The sequence below is a fragment of the Peromyscus californicus genome, unplaced genomic scaffold (assembly GCF_007827085.1).
Source record: "Peromyscus californicus insignis strain IS unplaced genomic scaffold, ASM782708v3 Scaffold_6__1_contigs__length_162567912, whole genome shotgun sequence".
In the NCBI taxonomy this organism is placed as follows: domain Eukaryota; kingdom Metazoa; phylum Chordata; class Mammalia; order Rodentia; family Cricetidae; genus Peromyscus; species Peromyscus californicus.
This window is the reverse complement of record NW_026294584.1, coordinates 86833676-86861256: the sequence shown is the minus strand read 5'-3', so window position 1 is coordinate 86861256 and position 27581 is coordinate 86833676. Positions and strand designations below refer to the sequence as shown.

General features: G+C 43.0%; 1 protein-coding gene across 3 annotated transcripts in view; it reads left to right on the top strand.

Moving 5' to 3' along the window:
- Kdm3a (lysine demethylase 3A) overlaps positions 1-24550 on the top strand; it is a 44717-nt gene extending 20167 nt beyond the window's left edge. For all 3 annotated transcript variants that reach the window (XM_052719846.1, XM_052719848.1, XM_052719847.1), the window contains exons 9-26: positions 501-664; positions 1701-2215; positions 4280-4484; positions 8538-8752; positions 10571-10723; positions 10866-10961; positions 11335-11462; positions 12805-13000; positions 15019-15191; positions 15499-15735; positions 16699-16870; positions 17557-17650; positions 18275-18405; positions 20395-20514; positions 20593-20732; positions 22716-22892; positions 22978-23112; positions 23868-24550. In XM_052719846.1, coding sequence (XP_052575806.1) covers positions 501-664; positions 1701-2215; positions 4280-4484; positions 8538-8752; positions 10571-10723; positions 10866-10961; positions 11335-11462; positions 12805-13000; positions 15019-15191; positions 15499-15735; positions 16699-16870; positions 17557-17650; positions 18275-18405; positions 20395-20514; positions 20593-20732; positions 22716-22892; positions 22978-23112; positions 23868-23948 — 3132 coding nt within the window. In that variant the 3' untranslated portion in view covers positions 23949-24550. The remainder of the gene's footprint in view (positions 1-500; positions 665-1700; positions 2216-4279; positions 4485-8537; positions 8753-10570; positions 10724-10865; positions 10962-11334; positions 11463-12804; positions 13001-15018; positions 15192-15498; positions 15736-16698; positions 16871-17556; positions 17651-18274; positions 18406-20394; positions 20515-20592; positions 20733-22715; positions 22893-22977; positions 23113-23867) is intronic.
- The last annotated feature ends 3031 nt before the right edge of the window (positions 24551-27581 follow it).

Here is a 27581-nt window from a genome sequence, read left to right as displayed (position 1 = left end):
GACCTTTGTGACTTGATGAGCCACATAAGAAAAGGAATCGTGTCCTCAGTCTTTATTGCATTGCCAAGGCTTATCGTGGTACCCAGTAGGTCCATTGCCTACAAGAGTCCTATGTGGTCTGGTCTCCTGCCAATCTACGCAGTAAGTGCGTGGTGGGCACTTGAGTCATAGCCAGATGATTGCATGTGAAGCAGCAGCCATTGATGCTGTCACGTAAAAGTTCACCTCTATGCATTGCATTAATAAAGCAATTGCCACATCTCTCTTCCTTACACAGTGGCAGAGTTCTGGAAAAGATCAGCTTGTAATCTTGTAGGATCACTTATATGGTATAAGAGTTCTTGGTGTTTGATTTATCACTTGTTTATTATGCTGGTCTTTATTTGGCAATGGTTTTGTGCTTGCTTTGCATTAAACAAAGGAAATTATCTTTAATTTCATTAACATTATTTCCCAGTAGGGATTTTGTATTTAATGTCTGTTGGTTTGGTATCTTTTAGGCCTCTCCCAGTGTGTGCCCCGTACAATCTGTTCCTACAACAGTTTTTAAGGAGATCCTGCTTGGCTGTACTGCAGCAACTCCTTCTAGCAAGGACCCAAGACAGCAAAATACTCCCCAGGCAGCCAACTCTCCACCTAACATTGGAGCAAAACTTCCTCAAGGGTGAGTAGTGCTTTGTTCAAGATGTTCAGGAGAGATGGTTCAAGAGCATTTGCTGCTCTTGCAGAAGACCTGGGCTTTCTTCCCAGCACCATGTTCAGAACCGTCCGTCACTCCAGTTCCAGTGGATCCAGTGCCCTCTTTCTGGCCTGCAAAGGCACCTGGTACACAGGTGGTGCACATAGAGACATTCAGTCAGTCAAAACACACATCAAATGAATCAGTTGAATAAAGTAATACATTGGATAAATGTATGGTAATTTCAAGGAATAAATAAAAATATTTTTTAAAAAGTAGGAGAAATAGTGAATAATTTCCATGTACAAGCAAGAAATGAGATTGTCCTGTTGCTTTGGGTTCTAGCCACTCATGGTGGCTTGTTACTCATAGGAGAACAAGAGTTTTGTGCTGCTGGTGGTATGTAGTAGTGTCAAGTTTATATCTTGTATTTGAAGGAATTTCTGATATTTCTAATATACATACATACTTTAAAGCTTTTTTCTTAATACATCTGCCAGCTGTAAGATTGAGTTTTCAAGTTTTGGTAAGCAAGAATACTAGTTTTCTCTTTCAAATTTAAATGAAAAATTTGTTTATTATATAAGAGACATCAGCACAGGTTTTTCTGAAATAGAAAAAGAAGAGATTTGGTAATTGGCCTTGTGTAGACTTTTAATTTGATACATTAAAAACTCCTGAGTTTCTTAACTCAGTATATGCATATGTTTTCTGATTCCGTTTGTTTTGAGGGAAAGCTGAGGTTCATTATGCTTTACGAAGCAGAAGTGGCTTGAGCAGTTAGTGTCAGGAGAGCATGCTCGGAGCATTTAGGATTGCATTTTTCTTAGTGTGTAAGACACTTTTCCAGAGCCGTGGATGGATTGTTCTCCACTCCAGCTCACAGAAACCTATCCAAAAGTTTCTACCATAACAGTTTTCTTTTTTCTTTCTTGCTGGTTGCCATAGCAAACTGAATTATTTTAGGATGATAAGTGATAAGAAAGACCAGGATGCTACTTTTCCCTATTATGTTTTTCAGATGCCATAAGCAGAGTTTACCAGAAGAACTTTCTTCTTGTCTAAACACACAGCCTGAAGTACTGAGAACAAAACCGGATGTCTGCAAAGCAGGATTGCTTTCTTCAAAATCTTCTCAGGTTGGGGCTGGAGACTTGAAAATTCTGAGTGAGCCCAAAGGTAGCTGTATCCAGCCTAAAACAAGCACTGATGAGGAGAGCAGACTGGAATCTGCTCTACAACCAGTCACTGGCCTTCCTCCAAAGGAATGCTTTCCTGCAAAGGCTTCTTCTAAGGCAGAACCAGATGGTGCCCCGACTCCTGAACTGCAGAAACACCTAGAGCATGCAGCTTCCACATCTGATGATCTTTCAGAGAAACCTGAAGTGAAAGGAGGTGTCAGTAGCCTTAATAGTTGTGTAGAAAAGAAGATCGAACCTTCAAGTGTAGGGTGCCAGTCACAGAATTTAAAGGAAACGTCAGTAAAAGTTGATAATGAAAGCTGTTGTACAAGAAGCGGTAATAAAACCCAGACTTGTAAGTGTTTTAAAATCTTTATTGGCAAATGTTATGTTTCTTCCCCTGTGAATGATAGTAGAAACAAGTTCAAAGAAGCCATGTTATAGAAATGAATTCATTTTACCCAGTGGATTAGTATAAGTTTCTAGTAACACTTAATGCTGCAAGGACTCCATTACATGCATTTATCCTATGACTTAAAATGGGTCAGAGGGTTCCTAATTTTTTATTGTAAGAAAATCCTATTTGAAGCAAAATCTAAAGTGATCTGGTGATTACTTTGTCTTCAGACTATTGGTGTCTTTGTAGCATCCAGGTTGGGGTGGGAGAAGTTGGGCTTTGTGCTCCATACCAGGTAGTTCATGTGTGTGTGTGTGTGTGTGTGCGTGCGCGCGCGCTCACGCGCGCTTTCTCCCTCTCTTACCTCTCCCCCATCTCGGACATGGGTGGAAACACTGAGCACAGTTGTTAAGGGTAGGTCTTGATAGACTCAGTTTTCAAACTAAGTGCTCACTTAGTACACCATGGTTCATACTTACAAGTTGAACATTCCTAATCCAGTTCATAAATGTTTTAAAATCAGAAACTGAGCACTAACAAGACCCTACAAGTGGAAAATTCCATTCTTGACCTCATGTGATAGAATTGTAGTAACAGGATGGGCACACTAAGAAACGTAAATAAATTGTTTATGCAACAGTCCCAATTTAAAAAACAAAACAGTAGATTGACAGCACTTCAAGTCTTAAGCCTTTTGGATAAGGATTACTCAACTTGTGCTGCCCGTTATTTCTAATGAGGGCAGTAATCAGAAGTACTGTTACTGTGATTAGGACATTGAAAAGAATCTAAGTGTGTGAGAAGGTGCAGAGCTATTACAAGAAGGTAACCTGAATTATCAGTATATGAAAAAAATCAGTGTGGGTTTTATAAAGTTGTTTAAAACCCTAGTACAAAAACGCTTTTCAGAAAAAAACAAAACCAAACCATAGTGTCAGGGAGATGGCTCAGTTGAGTAAAGGTATCTGCTGCCAAGCCTGATGCCCTGAGTTTAGTCCTGAGAAACCACATGGTGGAAGGAGAGAATAATTCCCTCAGGTTGTCCTTTGAACTTCTGTATAAAGTGTGCTATGAGTGCATAGACAACCACACCCACACTAGTGTGATAGCAGGTTAAGTTGGCTTGTAGATCTTTTTAGTATAGCTCTGGAAAAATAGATGTTTAGGGATTCTTTCAACCCAGCTTCATCATTCTTGAGGTTCAAGTTGATAAAACAGCTAGTTTGCTTAAAATTAATGACATAAAATTCATACCATTTTAGGAGTTATATAACTCCCAAGAGAAAGTGAATATTCATAACCACGTATCTGTTCTATTTATTCTTTTTGAGTCACCAGTTCTCACAGCTAGCTTTTGAAGCAAGTCATTTTAGTTTCTGTGAAGAGGGAATGAAAATCATAGTTGAGTAAACACATGGCAGGTATCTGAGTGAGCTCTGGAGTCCAGCGTTATCTCACTGTGCTGTGCAGCTGCCCCTTATCTGGACTAGCACATGTTGCCATCGATTGTGGGTCAGCAGCCCATCAGGATCTCTGGATTGTGCCCACTACAGTTGCCTGTGGACACAAAGACTCTGGAGGAAGATTCTGTTCCCTTGCTCCATTTAGGGACTACAGAGAAAAATAGTTTTGTTTTGAACATGAAAATGGAGGTGCTGGCCTGGGTGGGTGTAACCCCCTCTGCCATGACTGCACCAAGTCTGATTTAGAGGAGGTCTTCTAGCTAGCCCCTTGTTCTCATCTAGCATTGGGAAGACACAGATACGCTGACTCTCACTTGTGAGTCTGGCTGTTGAATTTGGTGGTTTAGGTTGCCAAAATGGTTTTTTTGTTTGTTTTTAACAAAGAGCAAAACTTTGCTAGTTGTTTCTTTATCTTCTTATAGAAGAACTTTTAGCTGAAATAAAAATGGAGAAGAATATGCTTTCTTTAGGAATGTTGACTTTTTTATTAGAATTCAGTCAAATGGTTGGTGTTCTCTTCAGAAACTTGATGTTTCATTTCCTTTCTCTTCTTTTCTAGCCCCAGCCCGGAAGTCAGTTTTGACAGACCCTGATAAACTCAGAAAGCTACAGCAGAGCGGAGAGGCCTTTGTTCAGGATGACTCCTGTGTGAACATTGTGGCCCAGCTGCCCAAGTGCCGTGAGTGTCGGTTAGACAGCCTGCGCAAGGATAAGGACCAGCAGAAGGACTCGCCTGTGTTCTGTCGCTTTTTTCACTTTAGGAGGTGAGGAAAGTGTCTGAGGAAAGTGCATACTTTTTCTTCCTGTCAACAGGAAATCTAGAATGTAGAAATTACTATGTGTTTGGCAATCTAGAACTTAACTGTGTATTATTCTTTTACACCTTTTTTCATATATCCCAGGCTGGACTCAGATTCCCTGTATAGCTAAGGATGACCTTAAACTCCTAATCCTCCCTCCATTTCTAGTGTGCTGGAATTTACAGGCATGCAGAAACCATGGTTGGTCTATGTGGTACTGGGGATGGAAGTAACCCCAGTGCATGCTAAATGCTCTACCAACTGAGCTAAATCCCCAGCCCTCAGTTTATATATCTATATCTATATACCTATATATAGATATTTATATATATCTTAATCAAAAACAAAACAGCAAAAACCCACATTACAAATTCTTTTCAGATAATTGTCATAGAAAAATGCAGAAGTTTCTGGAAAATCACTATAGGTAACTTCTTTTTACAGTGCGTTTTTAGTGCTTGGTCAGAAAGTTTGTTTGGGCACACCTAACCAAGTTGGTGTATTGCATAAACTGTTGAATCTTTACCAAATCATAAGAAGGAATATTTTGTTTTGTTTTGTTTTTTTTTTTTCGAGACAGGGTTTCTCTGTGTAGCTTTGCGCCTCTCCTGGAACTCACTTGGTAGCCCAGGCTGGCCTCGAACTCACAGAGATCCGCCTGGCTCTGCCTCCCAAGTGCTGGGATTAAAGGCGCGCGCCACCACCGCCCGGCTGAATATTTTGATCATATATCACCATATGCAAATATTTTGGAATTCTGTCTTGTATGCACTAGAACTTACTAGAGTGGTTGTCTCGAGTGGTCATCCCGTGCCCACATCTACTTTGAAGGCATCTCTAGCGGTAGCATCGCTGGGTTAACTGAGTGTTAAGACTCTGCCAAGCTGCTCTGCAGGAAGGGTACACCGGTGTCCAGGCATACTGGCAGATCAAGCGTGTCTGTCTGTCCCTCTGCCAAGATGGAGAGGCATGTGAATAATTTCTTGTGTTCATTTTTTTCTTGCATTCATATTTGTTCACATTATGTAGTTTGTTGACTTTTCTCTTTGAGTGTTACCCCTATTCTGTTCCATGACTATTTAAATCAGATTAGCAGTTGTTAATCATTTGTCAGGTAGTACTGTAGTAAAATAAAGTGAAACCTAGAGAGACCAGAAGAACTTAATCATTAATAAGCTGATGTTTTAAAAGTAGACAAATAAAATTGCTGTTTCTTTTCCTAAACCAGTATGTTAATGATGCTCCCCTCCTCCAGATTGTTCACAATTAAAAAATAGTTTACAGAATTTTACTATAACGACATAGATAACATATCACTGTTTAACTGCTCAGCAGCTATATATAATTTAGTATTAAAGCCCTCTTAGCCTTTAAATTCTTAGTCATCACTTCTGATTGATGTCTTACTCTACCAGTGGAATTATCTCGCTTCTGCCATTAGGATGTACACTGTATAAGAGCATGAGGTGAGTTTATGGTGACCTTTTCATATGTGTGAATTAGACTCTGTTCATCTCCAGATTACTCCCTTGCATTCCCTTCTTTGATCCCTCCCACTTCACAAATAACCCCTCTTCTGCTTTGATGTGTTTTTTTTTTCAAAGTTAGGTTCTGCATATAAGAGAAAACCTGGTCGTTTTCTTTTTAATGCTTACAATTTTATAGACAAACTTACATATTTATACTGTACTATTTAAAAGTTAGATTCATTTTATTCAAATCCCTTTGTCCAGACTGAAACAACTTTGTTTTCTGTTGTTGAGACATGAATGAATGATGTTCTGGGTGTAAATGAAGGTTAGGTAGGACAGTTTCTCATTTGTGATGTTTTTCATGTTCAGCTAGTTTTCATTATAAACAAGTTTTGTCTTGGTCTCTCTCTCTCTGTTGTCTTTGTCTTGTAATCTAATTGAAAATAGAATTTTAAATGTAAGTTGAAAAGTTACTGCTGAGCTGGATTAAATGTACAGGTCATTTAGACCACTTTAGAGGTCTTACTATGGTCTTGGAAAATGATACTCAAGTATCATTGCATATAGCGTGTGCAAGTAGCTTTCACACTGGCTTATTTAGTAAACTGGGGGCATTTCAGACACTAGCTTGCCCCATTTGCTTCCGAGTCATTGCACAAATATGGTAATGTGTGTAGCATTTAGAGCTGCTGTCATGTGCACATGATGCATTTCTGAATGACCCCTGGCCCGGAAGAGCTTCTTGATAAAGTTAGTTCGAATCTACTTCCTCTCAGAATTGTTTCTTTTCCAAATAAGTGTGTTACGATGTACACATATTTGTACTTCCATGTATTGCGGAGAAACCACAAAATGTTTTTTGTTTGTTTTCCTTTTGTTTTTTTGTACTGGTGATTGAACCTAGAGCTTCATGTGCTAATGAGCAAGTACTCAACCAGTGAGCTCCATCCCTAACCCAATCTTTACTCTTTCATAGTTTAGAGCTGTGCTCACTAAGTTGTGCAGGCTGGCCTTGTACTCGCTCTAGCTAAGTCAGGACCTGAACTTGTGATTTTCCTGCCTCAGCCTAAATGCTGGAGTTAAGAGGTGTGTATCCACATCTAGGTGGTGTGGCTGTTTCTGGTTTGGACTCTTGTCAGTTTGCATCTCCTTTGGATAAATGGAAATCATTTTGCATTTGCTATACAGCTCCCAGGGACTTGTCTTATTTACTCTGTACTCTTGAAGAGGGGAGTGTGTGTGTGTGTGTGTGTGAAAATAATGGCTGCATTATGACATTTTCATACACTGGTATTGGTGTTCCTTGACAAGTGGTTCTTCTGAAACTTCCTTGTGTGTCTCATAGACTCATAGAATTTGGATAGTTAATCATTGCCCAGCAAAGAAATTGAAGTCCCCCAGCAAAATGTTAAAGGCTGTCAGTATTTGACCCTAATAGACCCTTTCAAGCTCTTGATCTTTACATTCGCAAATAAAACCTTAATTAATCCCTTGTTAACCATTCTCTTGTTGCACCTGTCTTTCTTGCTTATGTAGAATATTTTGCTGAATTTAGCTGTCTCCCTTTTCTTACAAGGCAAGCTTAGTTACTACTGTCTCTACCTGAAGTCAGCTTTCTTTACATTAGCCCTGCCAAACTCAGAGTCAGCACTTTCTCCTGTGACTGTCATGATGTTTATCATATTCTTTGTCACTATGTGTTTTATGTCAACTTCTTTTTTTTTTTTTTTGGTTTTTTTTCGAGACAGGGTTTCTCTGTGTAGCTTTGCGCCTTTCCTGGAACTCGCTTTGGAGACCAGGCTGGCCTCGAACTCACAGAGATCCGCCTGGCTCTGCCTCCCGAGTGCTGGGATTAAAGGCGTGCGCCACCACCGCCCGGCTTATGTCAACTTCTTAATGCTTCCAGCTACAAGTAAAATGTTAGGTTTAAAAAAATATTCAAAGCTAATCCATAGCTTCTCAAACCATCCAGATATTGGTGTTCTGAGAACGTGTTCTGCCTACCAGTGTACTTCTTAGGTTCTGAGTTCCAGCTTCATGTTTCTTTTGAAAAGTTCTGGAAGCTCCCACTGTAATACACCTCTAGGGTGCATGTGGACAGCAGACACCCCTCAGATGCGCGTGGTCATAGCTTCAGGGATGGCACAGAGCCCTTCCTTCCTTGCTGGCATCAGTCTTGAAGCGGTACTTCTCCTCTCTCGCTGGGTGTTGGTTGTTGGTTCACTTCTTTTTATCTGTTACTGTCTTTGCTGCTAAAATCCAAATCTAGTAGGTAGAGATTGTCTCTGGAGACTATAGGATAACTTGGATTGATTTCAAAATAGACATCTCTCTCACATGCCTTATTTGTCTTTTAGGAGAAAAACATTATTATTACTATATTTTACTTACTTTAAAAAGTCTTTCTCAGTCACTAGCAAGTAATTGGCTGTCATTAGCTGTGAAGAGTGCAGAAGACCAGGAGGGACTTTGTTGGTTGAAATAGTTTTTATGTAGTAGGTCGGTCCAAGTTATAAATCCATCTTGTGTGTTTTCCCACTTCTAGGTTACAGTTCAACAAACACGGTGTGTTGCGGGTAGAAGGCTTCTTAACACCAAACAAGTACGACAGTGAAGCCATCGGCTTGTGGCTGCCTTTGACTAGAAATGTCATGGGGACTGATTTGGACACAGCAAAGTATATCCTGGCCAATATTGGGGACCACTTCTGTCAAATGGTCATTTCTGAGAAGGAAGCCATGTCAACTATTGAGCCTCACAGTAAGAACATCTCTTAGGGGGTAGGATGTTTGAGTCTAACTTGACTTGTTTCTTCATGACACCTAATCCCAGTTGCTCCGACTGCATTTTCACCAGAAGGCTGGGTGGATGGTACAGTGAGGTTGCACTTTTCCTTTTGTAACAGGTTTCTTCTGAGCTGTGCTGTCTGTGGGCTTGTTGTACGACAGTTAGCAAAGGAAGAGCATTCTGTTTTTGTTTTGAAAGGTCAGTGTGAGGTGGTAGTGACATTTGCACAGCCTCACCAGCTGTGTAAACTCATCAGAAGAAGGTGAGACTTCAGATTGGTTACAGACAAGAGAGTCTTAATTCACAGTACAGTTTAAAAACAGTAAGAGTGGACAGGCATACCCTAAGCCTTCCCGAGTCCCACTGTGCGGGGCTAGGTCCCGTAGAGACCTGGGTGTGAGAGTGGAACCAGCTTAGATGGAGACAGTTGTTCCCACATCAAGATCTGAAGGGACAGCTGCTAGCTCAGTGTATGGCTGCCCTCCACTCTTCTAGAGCACTGCGTCACTAGTGCAGTCTAGTAAGCTTAGGGGTCAGTGTTGGTGACATAGAAGAACTGGACCTCCTTTGGTCACCTCAAGGTATAGGATGTCTGGAAGGATAACTTTTTTTTTCCCCCTTTCTGCATAGTCTGGAGAAATGAGGTAAGGTATCAAGCCAAAAGCACCATGGGACTCCTGTCTTATAAGTCTCATGATTTCTTTGATTGTTTTTCCTCCCCCAAGTGACTGAAAGACAACAATAGTGTTTACCATTTTGGATTTTGAATAACCAAGTGTGTTTGAATGACAGTGTCTATCCATTCTCAGAATTTTGCTTGTACTTGCCATAAACAAACTGAAGCTAGCTTCAGACAAAATACTAGATTGATATATTTTTCAGGACTTTGAAAAAGATTTATCTATTTTTGTTTTCTGTGTGAGTGCCTTTGCCTCCATCTATGTAAATGAACTGTGTGTGCGCTTGGTGCTCAGGAAGGCCAAGAGATCCCCTGGAACTATAGTTAAAGATGTTATAAGCCACCTAAGGTCCTCTACAAGAGCAGAAAGTGCTCTTAACTGATGAGCCATCTCTGTAGGCCTGTTCCTTAGATTTAAGGAATAGGATCCAGAAGTGTGCCTGGGAATCAAGAGCTCCTGGGGCTGCTGGAGTTACTCTGAAGGAAGGAGCAGCTTTAGAATTAGGCTTCCGTCTATGTGTTGAGAAGTCAGCGGTCTTGCTACACTTTTTCTCTGTGCTTTGCATAGGATAAGTGTCTCATGTGCACTGATGGGTTCCTTCTTAAACAGGTTTGGGTAAAAGTACTCTATGTAAAGAAACGTCTTACCTGACTGCTCTTACGGCAGTCCACCTCTGACTACAGTGCACAGACACTTGTTCTATGCACAGGGAATTGTCTGGTAAGAGTATAATGAAGGAATCCTCTCTGTGAAAACCTATGCGTGGTGGACCTTTCTTTCTTGCTTTTGTGATCATCCTGTTCCTCTTTCTTATGTAACAAGCTGGTTGCATTAGAGAAGGATATGAAATGCCATGAGTGATATTGAAAGATGGCACCCTACCAAAAAGGCTTCCCCTCAATCTTGGTAGTAAGAATAGGTATCCACTATTAGACTGGACAGGCATGTCCAGGGATTCAGGGGAGCTTTATGGGACAGCAGCATCTGTGAGGAAGTTCACAGATCAGTGGGAACGCTGGACCCAGGGAGGACTTCTACCCCCACCTATGTCTGATTTCAGAAACCTTCTGTATGTACCTCAGCAATAAATGGCTTATTGATTTTTTTGCAGGACAGGTTGCTTGGAAGCGAGCTGTCAAAGGTGTTAGAGAAATGTGTGATGTGTGTGACACAACCATTTTCAACCTGCACTGGGTGTGCCCTCGGTGTGGGTTTGGAGTGTGTGTGGATTGCTATCGGATGAAGAGGAAGAATTGCCAACAGGGTGAGTGTGAACAGACTTGAGTCTCCTCCAGCCCCTGACAGACTGGGCTTAAGTCTTTTGTTGGTTTGTGGTTGATAGGTTTCTGAAGCACTGGGACTCTAAGGTTTATGGTAAGCAGTTAGCACAAGTCCGTTTTTTGCAGGTGCTGCCTACAAGACTTTCTCTTGGATAAGGTGTGTGAAGAGTCAGATACATGAGCCTGAGAACCTGATGCCCACACAGATCATCCCCGGCAAAGGTATTTCCTGTGAGGCAGGGCCACCACACCCCCATCCCCACATACACACAAAGGCACACACCTCGTGTTGGGTAGCTTACAAGGGCTTCAGTTTAGTTTTACTAGGTATAGTGTGATTGCATGCTAACTTTTAGTATTGTCCTGAAAATACTTAGAAAACGTTTTAAAATGTCCCTGCACTTTTTAAGGTCTCGAGGACAGCTTTGTAGAAGGAAACAAAGTGTGCACTTGAGGAAGGCAGGACGAAAGGGAGGGGGGGAGCATCATGCTACCGAGTGAAGCAGTCTTATGGGAAAGTCATTTTCTGCTCTGTGGAGGGTGAAAGTGCACACAGTACCTGGCTTGACCTACTTGCCTCTGTCCTCTGTTTCAGCCCTCTATGATGTTGGAGACATTGTGCATTCTATCAGAGCAAAATGGGGTATAAAGGCCAATTGTCCCTGCTCCAGCAGGCAGTTCAAGCTCTTCTCAAAGCCAGCCTTAAAGGAAGACCTGAAACAGGTACTGTTGCTTACTGCTTAGGTCACTGTCCTTGTCATTTGTCTGTTTCTCAGCTGACCCAGGGGTTCTGTCACTGTGTTTGAAAGGAACATAAGGACAGCAGTCACTTTGTTTGGGGAGAGGCTTCATTCTTGCCTGTGACAGTTCAGCATCTCACTCACTCTTCATATTACTTGTGTACTCATCTGTGACTTCTTAGTATTTTTATCCCTTGAAAAGCAAAAACACAAGGTTTAAATTTAATTCTTGTATTTTACCTATACAATGTCGGAAGAATTAAAGGAATTGTTGAAAATGAACCCTCTATGCCCAGTGCTTGACTCCACATCCCTCTTCCTGGTAGTATTGTTAGCATCACACCTATCCTGAGCCTCCTTCCTGCCCTTCTCCAGTCGTCATACTGTACGTTGTGTTCGGGATTCAACTCTTGTGCATTTTCTAAAACTACTTACTGAGGGCAGCATGGGCTTAGACAGCTGTGATGCTTGATGCTAGAACTAAACTTGAGTTCTTTTTATTTGTTTTAAAATGAGGTCTCTCTAGTCCTGTCTGGCCTCACACTGACTGAGATCACCTGCCCTCGCTTCCTGGTGCTGGGGTTAAAGACTTGGTGAACTTGAGTTCTTTGCTGCCATTTGTCACTGGCTCTCACCCACTGGCTTTCATTGCTTCAGCTTGCCTACAGTAAGAACACAGTGGTAGAAAGTCCTGGAGGCTGCATAGATAGCCTGAGTGAGGCACATCACAGAAAGAAAGGGCCAGAACCACCACAGGAATTTGAATAGTCCTTTTTTCCTTTCTGATTATTTGTGTAAACTCTGCAACCAGGTGGCAGAGTAAGTGGTGTGTTCTTCCCAGTTGTTTGTGTTGGAGCAGTTCATCACATTTAAAGCTTAGTCAGAAGAGAATCCCATCTGTGTGCTGACTGCTGAGCCCCCTCATTTCAGTACCCACCTCATCTGTTGACTCCGTATGCATGTTCTGAGTGCCTGCTCTGGATTCTGGCTGAGTTCCCAGGGAAGATAGGCACAGATCAATCATTTGAAGCCTCTTGGTATCTGGGGCCATAGGAATGTGTTCAAGCCTGTCTGGTGAGTGAGGCAATACCAAAGGGTGTTTGTTACCACAGCTTGTGTTTTCATTAGTAATACGTGAACGCTAAAAATGGAAATTTCTGTCTTGTCGTTATTGTTCTGTGTTATTACCAGAAGGTTGCTCCAGTCACATAGCTGGGGCTGCTGGATGACTGTGTCAGCTGTGTGTCAACTGTTAGGGGAGAAGGTAGAAGAAAAGGAAAATGCCAGTCTTCAGTTTACACCTAATTCTGCTTGTACACTTACAGACATCCTTGTCTGGAGAAAAACCAGCTCTTGGAACCATGCTCCAGCAAAGTTCCCCTGTGTTGGAGCCGGCGGGTGTGGGTGGAGAAATAGTCTCCAAACCAGCCAGCAGCGTGAAGCCCGCCTGTCCCGCCAACACATCGCCTCTAAACTGGCTGGCCGACCTTACCAGTGGGAATGTCAACAAGGAAAACAAGGGTGAGTGCTTCCCACCTTCTGGAGTACATGAGTACAATCACAGAGAGACTGAGCAGCTAACACTGCGGTGAGAACAGGACTAGGAGTGTTGCATCATGGGAAGTGTTCCTCCGATTATCCAGGTACAGGCACATGGCATTCATAAGACTGTTTATGCAGCACCTGAGAAGGGAGCTTTACCTCCTCATCGAATTTTGGTGAAGTTGATTCATTTTGGCAAGAATGGAGTGGTGCTGAGACTTTTTATCCTTCCTCCTGACATAGCATACGTTTACATAGTGCATTCTAGGTACTTTCCCTTTGTCTTTACCTCCCTCCCACCCCTGACAGTCCTGCCTCTTCCCTTCAAATTTCTTTCAGTGACTTTCTGTTTTGTTAGTTACAGAGTTTAACTAGGACTGTCTATATAAGTCATGGGTTTGAAATTAGCTGTTAGAACCTAGCTAGCTCTCCAGTGTGTGCTCAACTGGGTACTATATTTCCCTCTCTACTAGAATCTTTAGTTCATCAGTGAGTGTCGGGGCCCTGGTAAAGTGCCCCACCCCATCCATAGCCAATTGTTGGGTGGCCTGATCTGTGTGGCCAATGCCAGTAGGGGATATAGGCTGTGATTCATGGCTATGGCTGTGTGGTGTTTAGATGGCATTTCGTAGGCCTTCGTTCTCCCTATTTTCTGGTTCTTAATTCTTTGTGCTCCCTATTCTTCCTGTGTCCTGATCCTTGAGGAGGTCTCCGGCTTGTTTTAAGTGATGGCTCACTGTCCTGTCTTGTCTTAGTCTCAGTATGCTGTCTTTTCTTACATCCTTGTCTCAGAATGGCTCGAAGTAAATACAAAGACATGGGCTTTGGAATCAGATAAAGTTAGACAAGAATTTAGGTAATTTTGCTTTCTGGAAAGAGAAAAATTGCAAATCAGTTCTTTCATGAAGACATCTTAAAATTTTTCTGAATCAGATCTGATATTATAAATAATTTGTATGAATGGCCATACTCAGATATGTTCATATAATTGAACATCTGAAAGTTGAAGAAGAAAGCCATGTGATGAGAGGTAGAAAAACTGAAGTTTCACACCTGTAATTTTTATGGAACTCTGAAATTGAGACTAGAAGAGAATATCATTAAGGGTTTCTCCAGAAAAAGTGCTCACAGCAAGCATTATAAATAATGATTTTGGGGGTGTGGTGGGGAAACACCTCACTATGTTGTTCAGTTTGGTCTTCCATTCCTGCGCTTAGTTGATCCTCCTGCATCAGCTTCCTTAGTAGCTAGGACACAGGTGGATAAATGCTACACCTGTCTTAACTTGTTTTGAAATTGTTTTAAGAGATTCCTTGTACTTGGGAATAAGATGAAGGTTCTTATTGTTTGAAGCACTCTGTTGGGAGTCCTGACCAGTGTGATAACGGCATTCACACTATTCTTAAAATACCATTTATGGTGCTGGAGAGATGTAGGCCTTCAGAGTGCTTGCTGCTTTTAGAGAGGACCTGGGTTGATTCCTAGCATTCTCATTCACTCATCCATACGCTCCCAACTTCTGGCCTTCATGGGGATCAGACACATATGCAGTCAAAGGACCCACATCCATAAAATAAAGGTAAAAACCACGTGTGGTTTTCTGGTTTCCCCTGCATATTTGATTCTGTTTTGAACTTTTTTTTTTAAAATATAATTTATTTTTATTTGCAATGGTGTTTTGCTGCATGTACATAGACTGTGTGAGGATGGTCAGATCTTAGAGTTACAGACAGTTGTGAGCTGCCTTGTGGGTGCTGAGACTTGAACCCAGGTTCTGGGAGAGCAGTCAGTGCCCTTAACCACTGAGCCATCTCTCCAGCCTCTTGAACTCTTACCTAACACACAGTGTTAGTGTTTATCCTTGTAGAGGGTTTTTCTTTGTTTGCTTTTGTTTTGTTTTGTTTTAGGAGAGGGAGCTACACCCTAGAGCCATTCTATTAGGGACAAACAGGGAGTTTGCCTTGAATACACATCTGGATATTTTGTTTTTGTTTTAGAAAAACAGCTGACTATGCCAATTTTAAAGAATGAAATCAAATGCCTTCCACCCCTGCCCCCTTTGAACAAGTCCAGTACGGTCCTCCATACTTTTAACAGCACAATTTTGACACCTGTGAGCAACAATAATTCTGGTTTCCTTCGAAATCTCTTGAATTCCTCCACAGGAAAGGTATGTGCTTGTTTTATTATTGGTACCCCTTACGAAGTTGAGTAGAAAAAGTAGTGTCACCATAGGTGCTCCGCAGGCTCCTAGGGATGCAATGGGCACTTTTTTCCGGCTACTTTCACTTTCTTAAATCCAGGTGTGCAGGTGTGTGAGTTGAGAACTTGCCTCTTCGTCTGGGTTCTCTGATTGGTCTCTTGTGAATATGTGATATGTGTTCGTCGTCATCGTACCATTATAGAGATAGAGAGACTTTTTTTTTTCAACAATAGAGAATGGCATAGTTAAGATTTGTGTTCTTTATCAAATTCAGACAGAAAATGGACTCAAAAACACACCCAAAATCCTTGATGACATCTTTGCCTCTTTGGTGCAAAACAAGACTTCTTCTGATTTACCCAAGAGGCCTCAGGGGCTGACGATCAAGCCCAGCATTCTTGGCTTTGACACGCCTCACTACTGGCTATGTGATAACCGCCTGCTGTGCTTGCAAGACCCCAACAATAAGAGCAACTGGAATGTGTTCAGGGAATGCTGGAAGCAAGGGCAGGTAAGAGTGGCCTCTGTGCCCCCACCCCCACTTTCCTTCCTTGGCGGTGTCGTCGATTTCCTCTCCTCCTGGGTTTGCGTGTGTTTGGGGTGGATGTGGCTGCGGCTTCCTTGTATAAACCGACTCAGCTGCACTCTTTCCCACTCAGAATTTGATTGCTTTTAGCTAGCCATTTCTTGGGGTTTGATGGGAGATAGGCCTGAGTGACCTTGTGTGATCAACCTCAACAGTGAAAGTGACTGAGAAGCTATTGGGTTTTGAGAGATTTGACAAATGCAATTTAAAAAGAAGATCACACATCCCCCTTTCGTGGATTAAAGCCTGTGCTTGGGGGCTGGGGAGACGGTCAGTGGTTAAGAGCTGCTGTTGCTGCAGAGGACCTGAGTTAGTCCCCAGCCCCATGATTGGCTTGCAGCTGCCTGTGTCACCATCTTCCAGCCTCAGGTATCCCTGAACACAGGGGGCAAGACAAGCACAGGCACACAGATAGACATGGAATAAACCAAACTCTCAACAGAACAACAAAGCCTGTGCTGAAGGCAGTTCTGCATGGGCCACGGCCATATAATGTCGTCCTGGAATCGCTGTGTCCTCGCCTGTGGTGCCTGCTCTCAAGGGCAGCTCCGTTGGCTCTTCAGTTGTGGGTGATCCCGTCACAGTGTTCATGGCCTGTGGGTAACACTTTTTGGCCTATATGTCATGTTCATACATACCCAGCCTGGTGTTGTGCCTTGGGGGCCATCAGAAGAGTGATCCTTTCTCCTAGCAGCGTAATTAACAATCCAGGGATTCTTACACACGGCAAGAGCAAAGCATGTAGCAGGTGGATAGTGAGGATACAGCCACTGGAAGCTCAGAGGGCTTAGCTGTCATTTCAGCAGCTGAGACTGAGGACAAGCTGCTCAACGAGGGCAGAGCTGGTCGAGGTCAGACTTACATCTCCTCCTCCTCCTCCTCCTTTAGCCAGTGATGGTGTCGGGGGTGCATCACAAATTAAACACTGAACTCTGGAAACCCGAGTCCTTCAGGAAAGAGTTTGGTGAGCAGGAAGTGGACCTAGTCAATTGTAGGACCAATGAAATCATCACAGGAGCCACAGTAGGAGACTTCTGGGACGGATTTGAAGATGTTCCAAGTATGTATTATAAAGATCTTTCAAAGAGGTTAAGGATGTGTAAAGAGGGGACATGGGAATAGCAGGAGCCTATGGATTCAGGACTTCAAAATTTGCTCTCTGTTTCTTCTCTTTGTTTTTACAAAGTTTATGCATTTGAACTAGCCTGCCACTGGTGGTGGTACTAGTATAAGAGAGCAGTTCTGACTAAACCTGACCTGTATAGTCCAGAGATGGGCATAGAGGACCCTAACGGGCCCTCTTGTCCCTGAACCGAAGGGAGGTGGGCTCAACCTCTTTCTGAGTAAAACAAGCTGTTTCTGTTTCATGCTGACCTTAGGAGATTGGAGATTGCTTTTGAGCCCCCTTCCCCCGAGGGTTCTGATTGTGCAGGAAGGTGGTGGGTAGTTGGGGTGGTGCTGGTACTTTCACAACACTTCGAAGAAGCAAAATCAGGGTTCCAGGGACAAGTTTTGTGTGTTCAAAAACAGGAACCCAGTAGGCCTTAACTAGCAGTCTTTATTTTGCTCTCTCCAAGGTATAGCTTTATTTCTTGAATTCATAAAAATGAGAGTTGGCAATTGGCAAGAGGGAAATAGCATTGTACAGATCAAATACTCTATTTGCAATATTAAGGTATAAACTAACTTAACATTTTTTGTTTCTGAAGTATGAATAACAATTCCTTTATTCTGGTTAATCTCAAGACCGTTTGAAAAATGAAAAAGAAAAAGAACCAATGGTGTTGAAGCTTAAGGACTGGCCGCCAGGTGAAGACTTCAGAGACATGATGCCTTCCAGGTAGGCCTCAGGTGTGGCTGAGCTAATTCTGTCTTTGGCTTGGTCATACAGTCTCTCCAGTAGTGGGAAAGTACTTCATGGTTTTATTTGTTCTGAGATATATATATATAATTTATTTATATTTATATTTACATTGTATCTGTACCCTTAGGAGATAAGTATATTTTTAAATGAAATGGAAAGGTGTAATGACTTTAGATCTGGCTAATGAATGGTCTGCATATTTAATATGGAAGTGCCCTGCCCTGAAAACTTAAGAGACTGGTTTTCAGGCAGTCCTGGGATCACACACTAAGACATCTGAATTGGTAGATCCATTTTCTCGGGTTAAGCGTAAAACCTTAGAAAGGAGCCTCATAACTAAGGAGTAAAGTGTCAGCCTGAGTGCTAGCTCCCCTCAGGAAGTACGTATCAGCTCTGTAGCCTGAAACATTCCAGATCATTTTGACACATCCGTGTGGCGCAGGAAAGACGACATCTGTTGGTGACTGCTGTCGTCTAGATACCAAGGCTAACCCTCGCTGTCTCCGATCTGCTCTTTTGTTGAGAAGGGGACAAAGGAAGTCCTAGAGTACTAGAGTAGAAAAGGACCTTGCTCTGCAAATTCTTGGTTTCCTGTTCTAGGTTTGATGATCTGATGGCCAACATTCCACTACCCGAGTACACCAGGCGAGATGGCAAACTGAATCTGGCCTCTAGACTGCCAAACTACTTTGTACGGCCAGACCTGGGCCCCAAGATGTACAATGCTTATGGTAAGAAGGAAATGTCTAATTGAACATAATGGAAATGAAACAAGGTATTTGTAGAAATGCTTAGATTGAGAACAGCCAGACACTGCCTCAGTTCTTGCACATTCTTTCTTGGTCACATGTACATGTATTTGCTTTTTTGCACAGCTGCAGTTTTAAGGCAGATTGCAATTTTATGTTTTTCTGTCTTCAACATCAACTTTAATTGCAGAATCTTTACATTCTGTAGTCATTTGAATCTTGGTGATATCTAGATCCGTTTTGCTAGCCTTTTCAATTCTCAATATTTGTTTTTAACATTTCTGACTTTAAGTATTTTAGCAGCAGGTAGATCTGTTCCTCCCAGGCACCGATAGGTGGCACTGTCTGCAAAAGCTTTCCCTACAAAAAAAACTTCTGAGACGCCTTAGGATTTGGAGGGGGAGGTAGTTGTGTAATCCTGGTTCCATTCAAGTTGAGGCTGCCTCATTTAGAGGCTGGTTTCAGTATCGTAGGTTGAGCAGGAGTCAGTTTATCTTGGTTTTGTTACAACCTTTCATTTTACCCACTATTGCACTGGCCAAAACAGCCTGCAGTCCCTGGCTTCCATTCTCTTTGGACACTCTTCCTCCCAGCTCCACCCTAAGTCTCTTGTCCTCGGTCACTGTCTTTGAGGTCTGTGTTTATCGTTCTCTCATATTTATAACTATCAGATATGTTTCTGGGACTAGAGAGGTGGCTTAGTGGTTGGAGTGCTTGCTGCACTTCCGGAGGACCTTGGTCAGTTCCCAGCACCCCTGTCGGCAGCACACACTGCCTCTAACTCCAGCTCCAGAGGATCTCATGACCTTTGACCTGTGGGTACATGCACACATGTGACACATACTCAACACAAACTCATACACATAAAAATGTTTTCAAGAGAGTGAATCTATTTTTTTGTTTGTTTGTTTTTTGTTTTTTTGTTTTGTTTTGTTTTGTTTTCGAGACAGGGTTTCTCTGTGTAGCTTTTGCGCCTTTCCTGGAACTAACTTTGGAGACCAGGCTGGCCTTGAACTCACAGAGATCCACCTGCCTCTGCCTCCCGAGTGCTGGGATTAAAGGCGTGCACCACTGCCCGGGGAGTGAATCTATTTTTTGTCATAGTATTGTTTATAGCCTGCTTGTGAGCTTTATGTTAAGTAGAATCTGACTTTCAAAATACTCTGTGTGGTCATACAGAACTGTTTCATCTTATTTTTGACATGTTAATTGCTTTTTAAGCCTATGTTTTATACTTTTTACCATAGGAGTATCTTTAAACTCATTGAAAACTTCAGTGTCTAGTGCAGAGGCTCATATGCTCCTCATCCAGTGTAAACCACTGTCAGCTGTTGTTCCGGGTGTTTCATTGTGTCTTCCCTTTATATTGTTCTTTTATCATTGTAAAGCACATTTCAAACTCCATGATGTGAAGCAAATATCTAAGGCTTTACCTGTTCCTGGGGCTGGTGTTTCAGCAAGGTGGAAACAAAGTGTAGCTGGCTTCTAGGGTTCCAGGTTGGCATAAACCCACCACCCCTCAGTTGTAGCCTCCCTCAGATGGCAAGCACTAGCAAGCCAGAAATGAAACCTTTCTGAGACTACCAGGCCTGTGCCTGCCATGCTTTAGAGGGAGAGTCCTGGTGTCAAAAGTACCCAGTGGCCACTGAGCAGGGGAGCTTTGTCCTGTGGATACATATTGTGAGCACTGCAGGGGACTCAGTGTGCTGAGGAGTGTTCCCTCCTACTGAGTGGCGCTGCCTGAGGTTGCACTGTGTGTGGAAGCAACGCCCAGTGAACTCCTTGAGTGAGCTGAGCTGATGTCTTTTGTCTCTGAGCCTCCATTGGTTATGAAGCCAAAGCTTGACTTCAGCTGTTTCTGGAAACGTCCTTTGAGCAAATCTTTCCTGCAGGTCACTTCACCACTCCGATCCCTCACTTGTGTTCTTGGTTCCAAGTATCCTGGTACACTCGGGCATTTTATTTTTACAGGATTGATCACTCCTGAAGATCGGAAATATGGGACCACAAATCTTCACTTAGATGTATCTGATGCAGCTAATGTTATGGTTTATGTGGGAATTCCCAAAGGACAGTGTGAGCAGGAAGAAGGTAAGGTCTAAAACATGGAAGCTGGGCTTACTGTCTGAGTGAGGACTTGGGGTTCACACTTGCTTTCTCTTCCTCTAGAAGTCCTTAGAACCATCCAAGATGGAGATTCTGATGAACTCACAATTAAGCGATTTATTGAAGGAAAAGAGAAGCCAGGAGCCCTCTGGCACATATATGCTGCTAAGGACACGGAGAAGATAAGAGAATTCCTTAAAAAGGTGTGTTTCTTACCCTGTGCCATGTGAGGAGAGCATAAGAATAGAAATACTGTAAATTACCACATGATGCAAATCCATATCAATGGGATGGGCTGTCAGTGGTTGCTAAGAAACCAGGATTCTAAAAAGAGGAGGACTTGTCTTCTGTATTTGTTTTCTATGGTAATGCACTGGGAGGTTTTTGTTCTGTCTTCAGTTGAGTTTGTCTGATCATCACCTGGCATCTTTTTTTTTTTTTTTAATACTACCTTGAAAATACGGGCATTTCATTAGTTCATGAGTCAGTGTTGGGCCCCAAGCTCTCATGTTCTCAATACATCACCAATTTCAGTTGGTGAGAGACCCTGCTGTAGAGGGCAGCAGGGGTTGGGAGGACTCTGTCTGTCACTGTGTGCTCTAGAGGGCAGTAGGAGTTGGGAGGACTCTGTCACTGTGTGCTCTAGAGGGCAGCAGGAGTTGGGAGGACTCACTGTGCTCTAGAGGGCAGCAGGAGTTGGGAGGACTCTGTTACTGTGTGCTTTAGAGGGCAGCAGGAGTTGGGAGGACTCACTGTGCTGTAGAGGGCGGCAGGAGTTGGGAGGACTCACTGTGCTTTAGAGGGCAGCAGGAGTTGGGAGGACTCACTGTGCTGTAGAGGGCGGCAGGAGTTGGGAGGACTCACTGTGCTGTAGAGGGCGGCAGGAGTTGGGAGGACTCTCACTGTGCTGTAGAGGGTGGCAGGAGTTGGGAGGACTCTGTCACTGTGTGCTCTAGAGGGCAGCAGGATTTGGGAGGACTCTTACTGTGCTCTAGAGGGCAGCAGGGTTTGGGAGGACTCTGTCACTGTGCTGTAGAGGGCAGCAGGAGTTGGGAGGACTCTCACTGTGCTCTAGAGGGCAGCAGGGTTTGGGAGGACTCTGTCACTGTGCTGTAGAGGGCGGCAGGAGTTGGGAGGACTCTGTGCTGTAGAGGGCAGCAGGAGTTGGGAGGACTCTGTGTGCTGTAGAGGGCGGCAGGAGTTGGGAGGACTCTGTGCTGTAGAGGGCGGCAGGAGTTGGGAGGACTCTGTGTGCTGTAGAGGGCGGCAGGAGTTGGGAGGACTCTTGTCACTGTGCTGCAGAGGGCGGCAGGAGTTGGGAGGACTCTTGTCACTGTGCTGCAGAGGGCGGCAGGAGTTGGGAGGACTCTTGTCACTGTGCTGCAGAGGGCGGCAGGAGTTGGGAGGACTCTGTGTGCTGTAGAGGGTGGCAGGAGTTGGGAGGACTCTGTGTGCTGTAGAGGGCGGCAGGAGTTGGGAGGACTCTTATCACTGTGCTGCAGAGGGCGGCAGGAGTTGGGAGGACTCTGTCACTGAAGTTGCAGGATGTTAGGTGTAGGTTCCTGGCACTGGAAAGATGGACCGTTCTATCTTAAACTCAGGCTGCTGGTTACAAATCAGGGATATTTGACTGACATTCTCTAGTCATACCTGAGTCATAGAAACATTCCTGGCCCATTTGTGGTCCTGACATCAAGTAGGGCCTTTAATAGCCAGTTGCTAGAATTCTAGTGTTTCTGTTAAAGACTGACTCTTTGACCTCCTGGTCACCATATTCCCTTGATAATGTCACTTTTTTAAGTATGCTTTTCCAGACACTGAACGTGGAATAAAGAAGTTTAGTCTGTGTCTTTGAAACTGTTTCATAACTCAGACTAGTAAGTGTTTATAGACCTTCAATAAGTGCAAGACAAGTTGGTTCATAAGGAATCTACTTACATTTAAAAATTGGACTTACACTATTGTCCAAGAACATATCCAGACTGTAGGTAACAACAGCAGGCAGGCCAGGTTTCCTCTGATTCTGATTTATTCTGTCCATGTGTTTGAGTGCTGTTTCTGCCAATGGGAATGCAGAGCTTGGTGGCGGCCGGATGCTTATTGAGTGCTTGTATTTTGGGAAGGGAAAACACCCTCTTTGGTTCTTGGCATTTGCTAAGTTGTACTATCTTTAATGTATTGTGTAGGTATCAGAAGAGCAGGGTCAAGAAAACCCTGCAGACCACGATCCTATTCATGATCAGAGCTGGTATTTAGACCGATCACTAAGAAAGCGCCTGTATCAAGAGTATGGAGTTCAAGGCTGGGCTATTGTACAATTTCTTGGGGATGTGGTATTTATCCCAGCAGGAGCGCCACATCAGGTCAGAACCAGTTATTAATTCCTATTTATTGCCTTTCTACTGTGAAATTGTGGGTTTGTTACAGCTGTGGCTTGGTGTTTTTCAGGTTCATAACTTATACAGTTGTATCAAAGTGGCTGAAGACTTTGTGTCTCCAGAGCATGTTAAACACTGCTTCTGGCTTACTCAGGAATTCCGTTATTTGTCACAGACTCATACCAACCACGAAGATAAATTACAGGTAAAAATAGCACCAATTCCTGGTACTTGCTGCCTATGGCTTCATGACCAGTAGTGACCTTATAAGAGTATCCTTGGCCGTATCACAGTTAGAATAGTGAACCAGCTTTCTGTCCAGTTGAGTGACAGAGCTACAAGCCCAGAGGAAGCCTCCCCTCGTCATAGGCACTGAAAGTCTTTAGTAGTGAAATGGATAAGGACTTTTGGTCCCTGGCTTAGCCACTAACCAGGGGTCTGGAACACAGTGCCTGGCCTTTAGTGCTGTGGTGTTTTGGTCACAGCGATAGAACAGGACTGAGTCAACACTGGGATCAGAAGGGGTGTTTTCAGAGATGTTGTTTTGAGTGGTAACTTCAGCATACTGTGTGCTGTGGCTCACCTGCAGTCCCGGCTACTCTAATCCAGAGGCTGAGGGGGATTTTAGGGTTTGAAGCCACCCTGAGCTATACAGCAAGACCACAATTCAAACCCAGTTAACAGTGAATTAATGCATATTGCTTCATATTTGAAAACTACAGTAATTGTTAAAGTCTGATTGACCAAAACCAGTTAAGGGAAAAAAGCTTTGTAAGTTCTCCAGAGACGGCATGGATTGTATGTATGTGGCATACCAGTCTGTGGGAACCAGGACCCTTGGCATTACATGTTGAGTATTGAATTCATTTCTGAGAGAGTAAAAAGTTGTGATTGGCGAGGTTATTCTTAGTGAGGGATTTTAGGTTTACCGAAGCAGTCATCTCTTTCTTCTGTCTCTAGGTGAAGAATGTTATCTACCATGCAGTGAAAGATGCAGTTGCTATGCTGAAAGCCAGTGAAGCCAGTTTGGGCAAACCTTAACTCCTCTCTGACATTGGAGATGAATTATTGGCAGCTGATCAAACTCTTCAGGCAGGCTTCCTGTGGACTTTGAGATTTCATGTTACCTCATCTTCTTTTTTAAAGTACACCCGACTTGCAAGGGTACTGTCTCTATCTAATGTATATTTCTAGTGTTTACAGACACTAAGTGTGTATATGTAGTAACTATTTACAGACCACGCATCCTTATACTGTGACTTCACCTAGTGCAGATCTTCTACCTAGCTGAAGACCTGTTGGCTCTGAAACAACACTTGCAGTTACACCCTAGCTGTTTGTTTGGACAGCTCATTCAAATGGATTTTTTAACTACTAGGGATCACTGCTGAGTTTAATGGGGTTTTATTTTGTCTTATGTTCGTTGGAGCCCCTCCCTCACCCACTAGGGTCCAGAAGAGCACCAGAGGGACTGACAGCCAATGGTGCAGTTCTGAATGTACTGCATAGGATGGCGTTATGTAGCGGAAATAACTACTGTATAATTCTGGGGTTAACCATCTCTAGTTAAAGGAATTTTAATTTAAATGAAGCTTTGCTAATTTTAAGTGGTAAGCATTTTGCATTAAAATATTCATATAATACTTCGGCTTGGTTCACTGGCCTTTTTCTGTGTTTGCACACCTTCTAGAAAATGTAGGCCTAAAATATTGGTGCGGGAGCCTTTCTTAAAAGCAAAGAAATAGGTAATCACCATTTCTTTAGTGACTAATACAACAGCACTGATGTGTCCTGCTTTTGTGAAGAGCCACCACGTTTGGAAATTGGAACTAACCAAAACCCAGACAGTGACTGGTAACTGCACCTGAACAGTCCTTGTCTGTCTTCTGGTCCTGTGTGTACAAAGGAGGAAGCGGCAGTGTTGGATGGGTTAGGACAGTTGGACCTAAAATCCCCATCTCCATGAAGGGGCAGCATTGGTCTTACCTTTCTGTGGTCCCTCTTTTGGACTACTGTAACTGCAGAAGGAATCTGTTTATCAGTTAAGTAGACAAGGCCTAGAGTGCAGGCGTTAACCTGGGGGCTGAGTGGGAGGTCAGTGAGGAATGTCTAAGTCTATAGGAAGTTTTCTGAGGATTTCTTCCAAGCTCTTGTATAGATCTGGATCTAGAATGTGCATTCTTCCTTAGAAATCAGCCATGCCAGAACAATACAGGGGGGAAGCCACATTCAAGCCTGCTGTAACAGGTCTCCATACAGGATTACAGGAACTGTTACTCAGCCAAATTTCTCTTAATAACAGAGCTAAGAAAGGCAAGAGCCAGCATGAGCTTTCACATCCTCCTCTACCCCTGACAAGTTTGATTCCGGAGTAAGCTAATCCTTACTCTGAAATCTTTAGTATGTTCAAAGAAGAGTGTAGGAAATGTGTCTAAGAGATGTCAGAATGACCACATTTGGAAAAAAGCTGCATGTAACTTAAAATGAAGCAGGATAGAAAGTCAGTGTGAGAGGTGGTGAGATGGCCCAGTGGTTACATTAAGGTGTTTCTCAGAACCCACGTTAGAGTAGGAGGGAAACCAACTCCAGTTGTCTCTGGCTTCTTCTTCACATAAACCTTGGCACACATGACCTATATCAATTAAAACAACAATAATAATAAAAAATATACACAAGAGTAAAGAGTTCTGCAAATTAGATCATTGGGGGGAAAAAGCAATGTGATAGAACACTGAATATCAGAAAACAAAAAAGATGCTAATTAATATGGAAGACAGAAGAATGTTTAGTGACAGAATTGGTTGTTCAGAGGTATTGATTTTCCGGTATTTGACATGTCATCAGATTGAGAAAACCCAACTAAATCAGTGAGGATATAACTTTAAAATGTAGCAATAAATTTAAACTAGGAGGCTGGAGAGAGCTGAGTCTCATTATGAAGTGCTGCTGGACCTGAGTTCAGGTCCCCAGCACAAACACAAACCTAGACATGGCTGTTGGTACCTGTAGTCCGGATCCCTGACCACGGCCTAACCAGCTGCTGAGCTTCAAAACTAGTGAGAGACTCATGTCAGAAAGTAATTCAGACACTGGGTATTTGAAATTATCAAATAAATGGGGCCAGAAAGCACTTGTTCCTATAGAGGCCCAAAGGGCTGCTTACAACTGCTTGTTGAGATCCAGGGACTCTGATGCCATTTCGTTATAATTCCCACAGGCATCTGGAATGCACATGAAATACTAATTAACTTTTTTTTTGTTTTGTTTTTGTTTTTGTTTTTCGAGACAGGGTTTCTCTGTGTAGCTTTGCGCCTCTCCTGGAACTCACTTGGTAGCCCAGGCTGGCCTCGAACTCACAGAGATCCGCCTGCCTCTGCCTCCCGAGTGCTGGGATTAAAGGCGTGCGCCACCACCGCCCGGCCTAATTAACTTTTTAATCAGACTTTTTTAAATTTAAAAAAGTGGTACAGAACAATTGAGGAAGACACTCAATACTGACTACACTACACAAAATAAATGTAACCTAAAAATGGCCCCTAATGATGCCCCAACGTACTTTTCAGTTCTATCATTTGCATAAGTGATAGCTATTCAATAGAAACCATGCCTCCAATGTTAGTGAATGGACTAACATCTAAATAAAGCCATCAAGTAAAGAAAAAAGTCAGAATAGAAGCTAGGTGTTTGGAACTGAAATATAAAAGTTCAACTCCTGAAACACAGTGATTCAGTTAAAATAGTGCTAGGAATTTATAGCATGAATTAGCCAGGGTGCTCCATAGAAACAGAGCTAGCAATATATAGGTTAAAGGAGTATTATTAGCCTGGCTTACAGGCTGTAGTCTGCCATCCAACAATGGCTGCCTTTCAACAGAAAGGCCAAGAATCTAGTTGTTCAGCCACGAGACTGGATGCTTTTGCAGTCACAATATGGAGCTGAAGTCCTACGGAATTTCTGGAGAGCTGCTGGTCCTCAGTCTGCATTGGAATTCTGAAGGAATTGGATGTAATACTGGACTCGGCAACAGGACACATGGACTTGCCAGTGAGAGTGAGGCCAAATATGCAAAAAGCAAAACCGTGTTCTACATCTTTTTTATTTGGACTGCCATCAGAAGGTGTGACCCAGATTTAGGGTAGGCGACCCAGATTTAGGGTAGGCCTTCCTGCTTTAAATAATCTAATTAAGGAAATCCCTCACAGGCCAGCCCAGCAACTTGGGTTTTAGTGGACTTCAGCTGTAGTCAAACTGACAACCAAGATTTGCCATCACATACATATGAGAAGACTTCACCAAACTTGGCAAAAATAATTATCAATGATACAATAATGAATATTTAAAAGTAAGAAATGTATTGTTTGCAAAGATTAAAATTGTTAAATCTCTAAAGACTTTTTTTTTAAAAAAAAGTGACAACCTTCTGCTTCTATGGATAAAAGTTAAGAGATGTTGGAGACAGCCTGTTAGGTGTGCTTGCCTTGTACAAGGCCCTGCAGAACAGCTGCTGTCTGGAGGTCTCTTCTGGCCTAATCACTAATCACCCCAGTGACTCAGTAGAACAGGGACTTGCTGGAGCTGGTGTGGATGAAGATGGAGCTACTGACCCAGGAATCTCAAGATGCAGAAGCCACAAAAATAGGGCAGCTAAGTTGATGCTCTGAACTGAAGGAAAA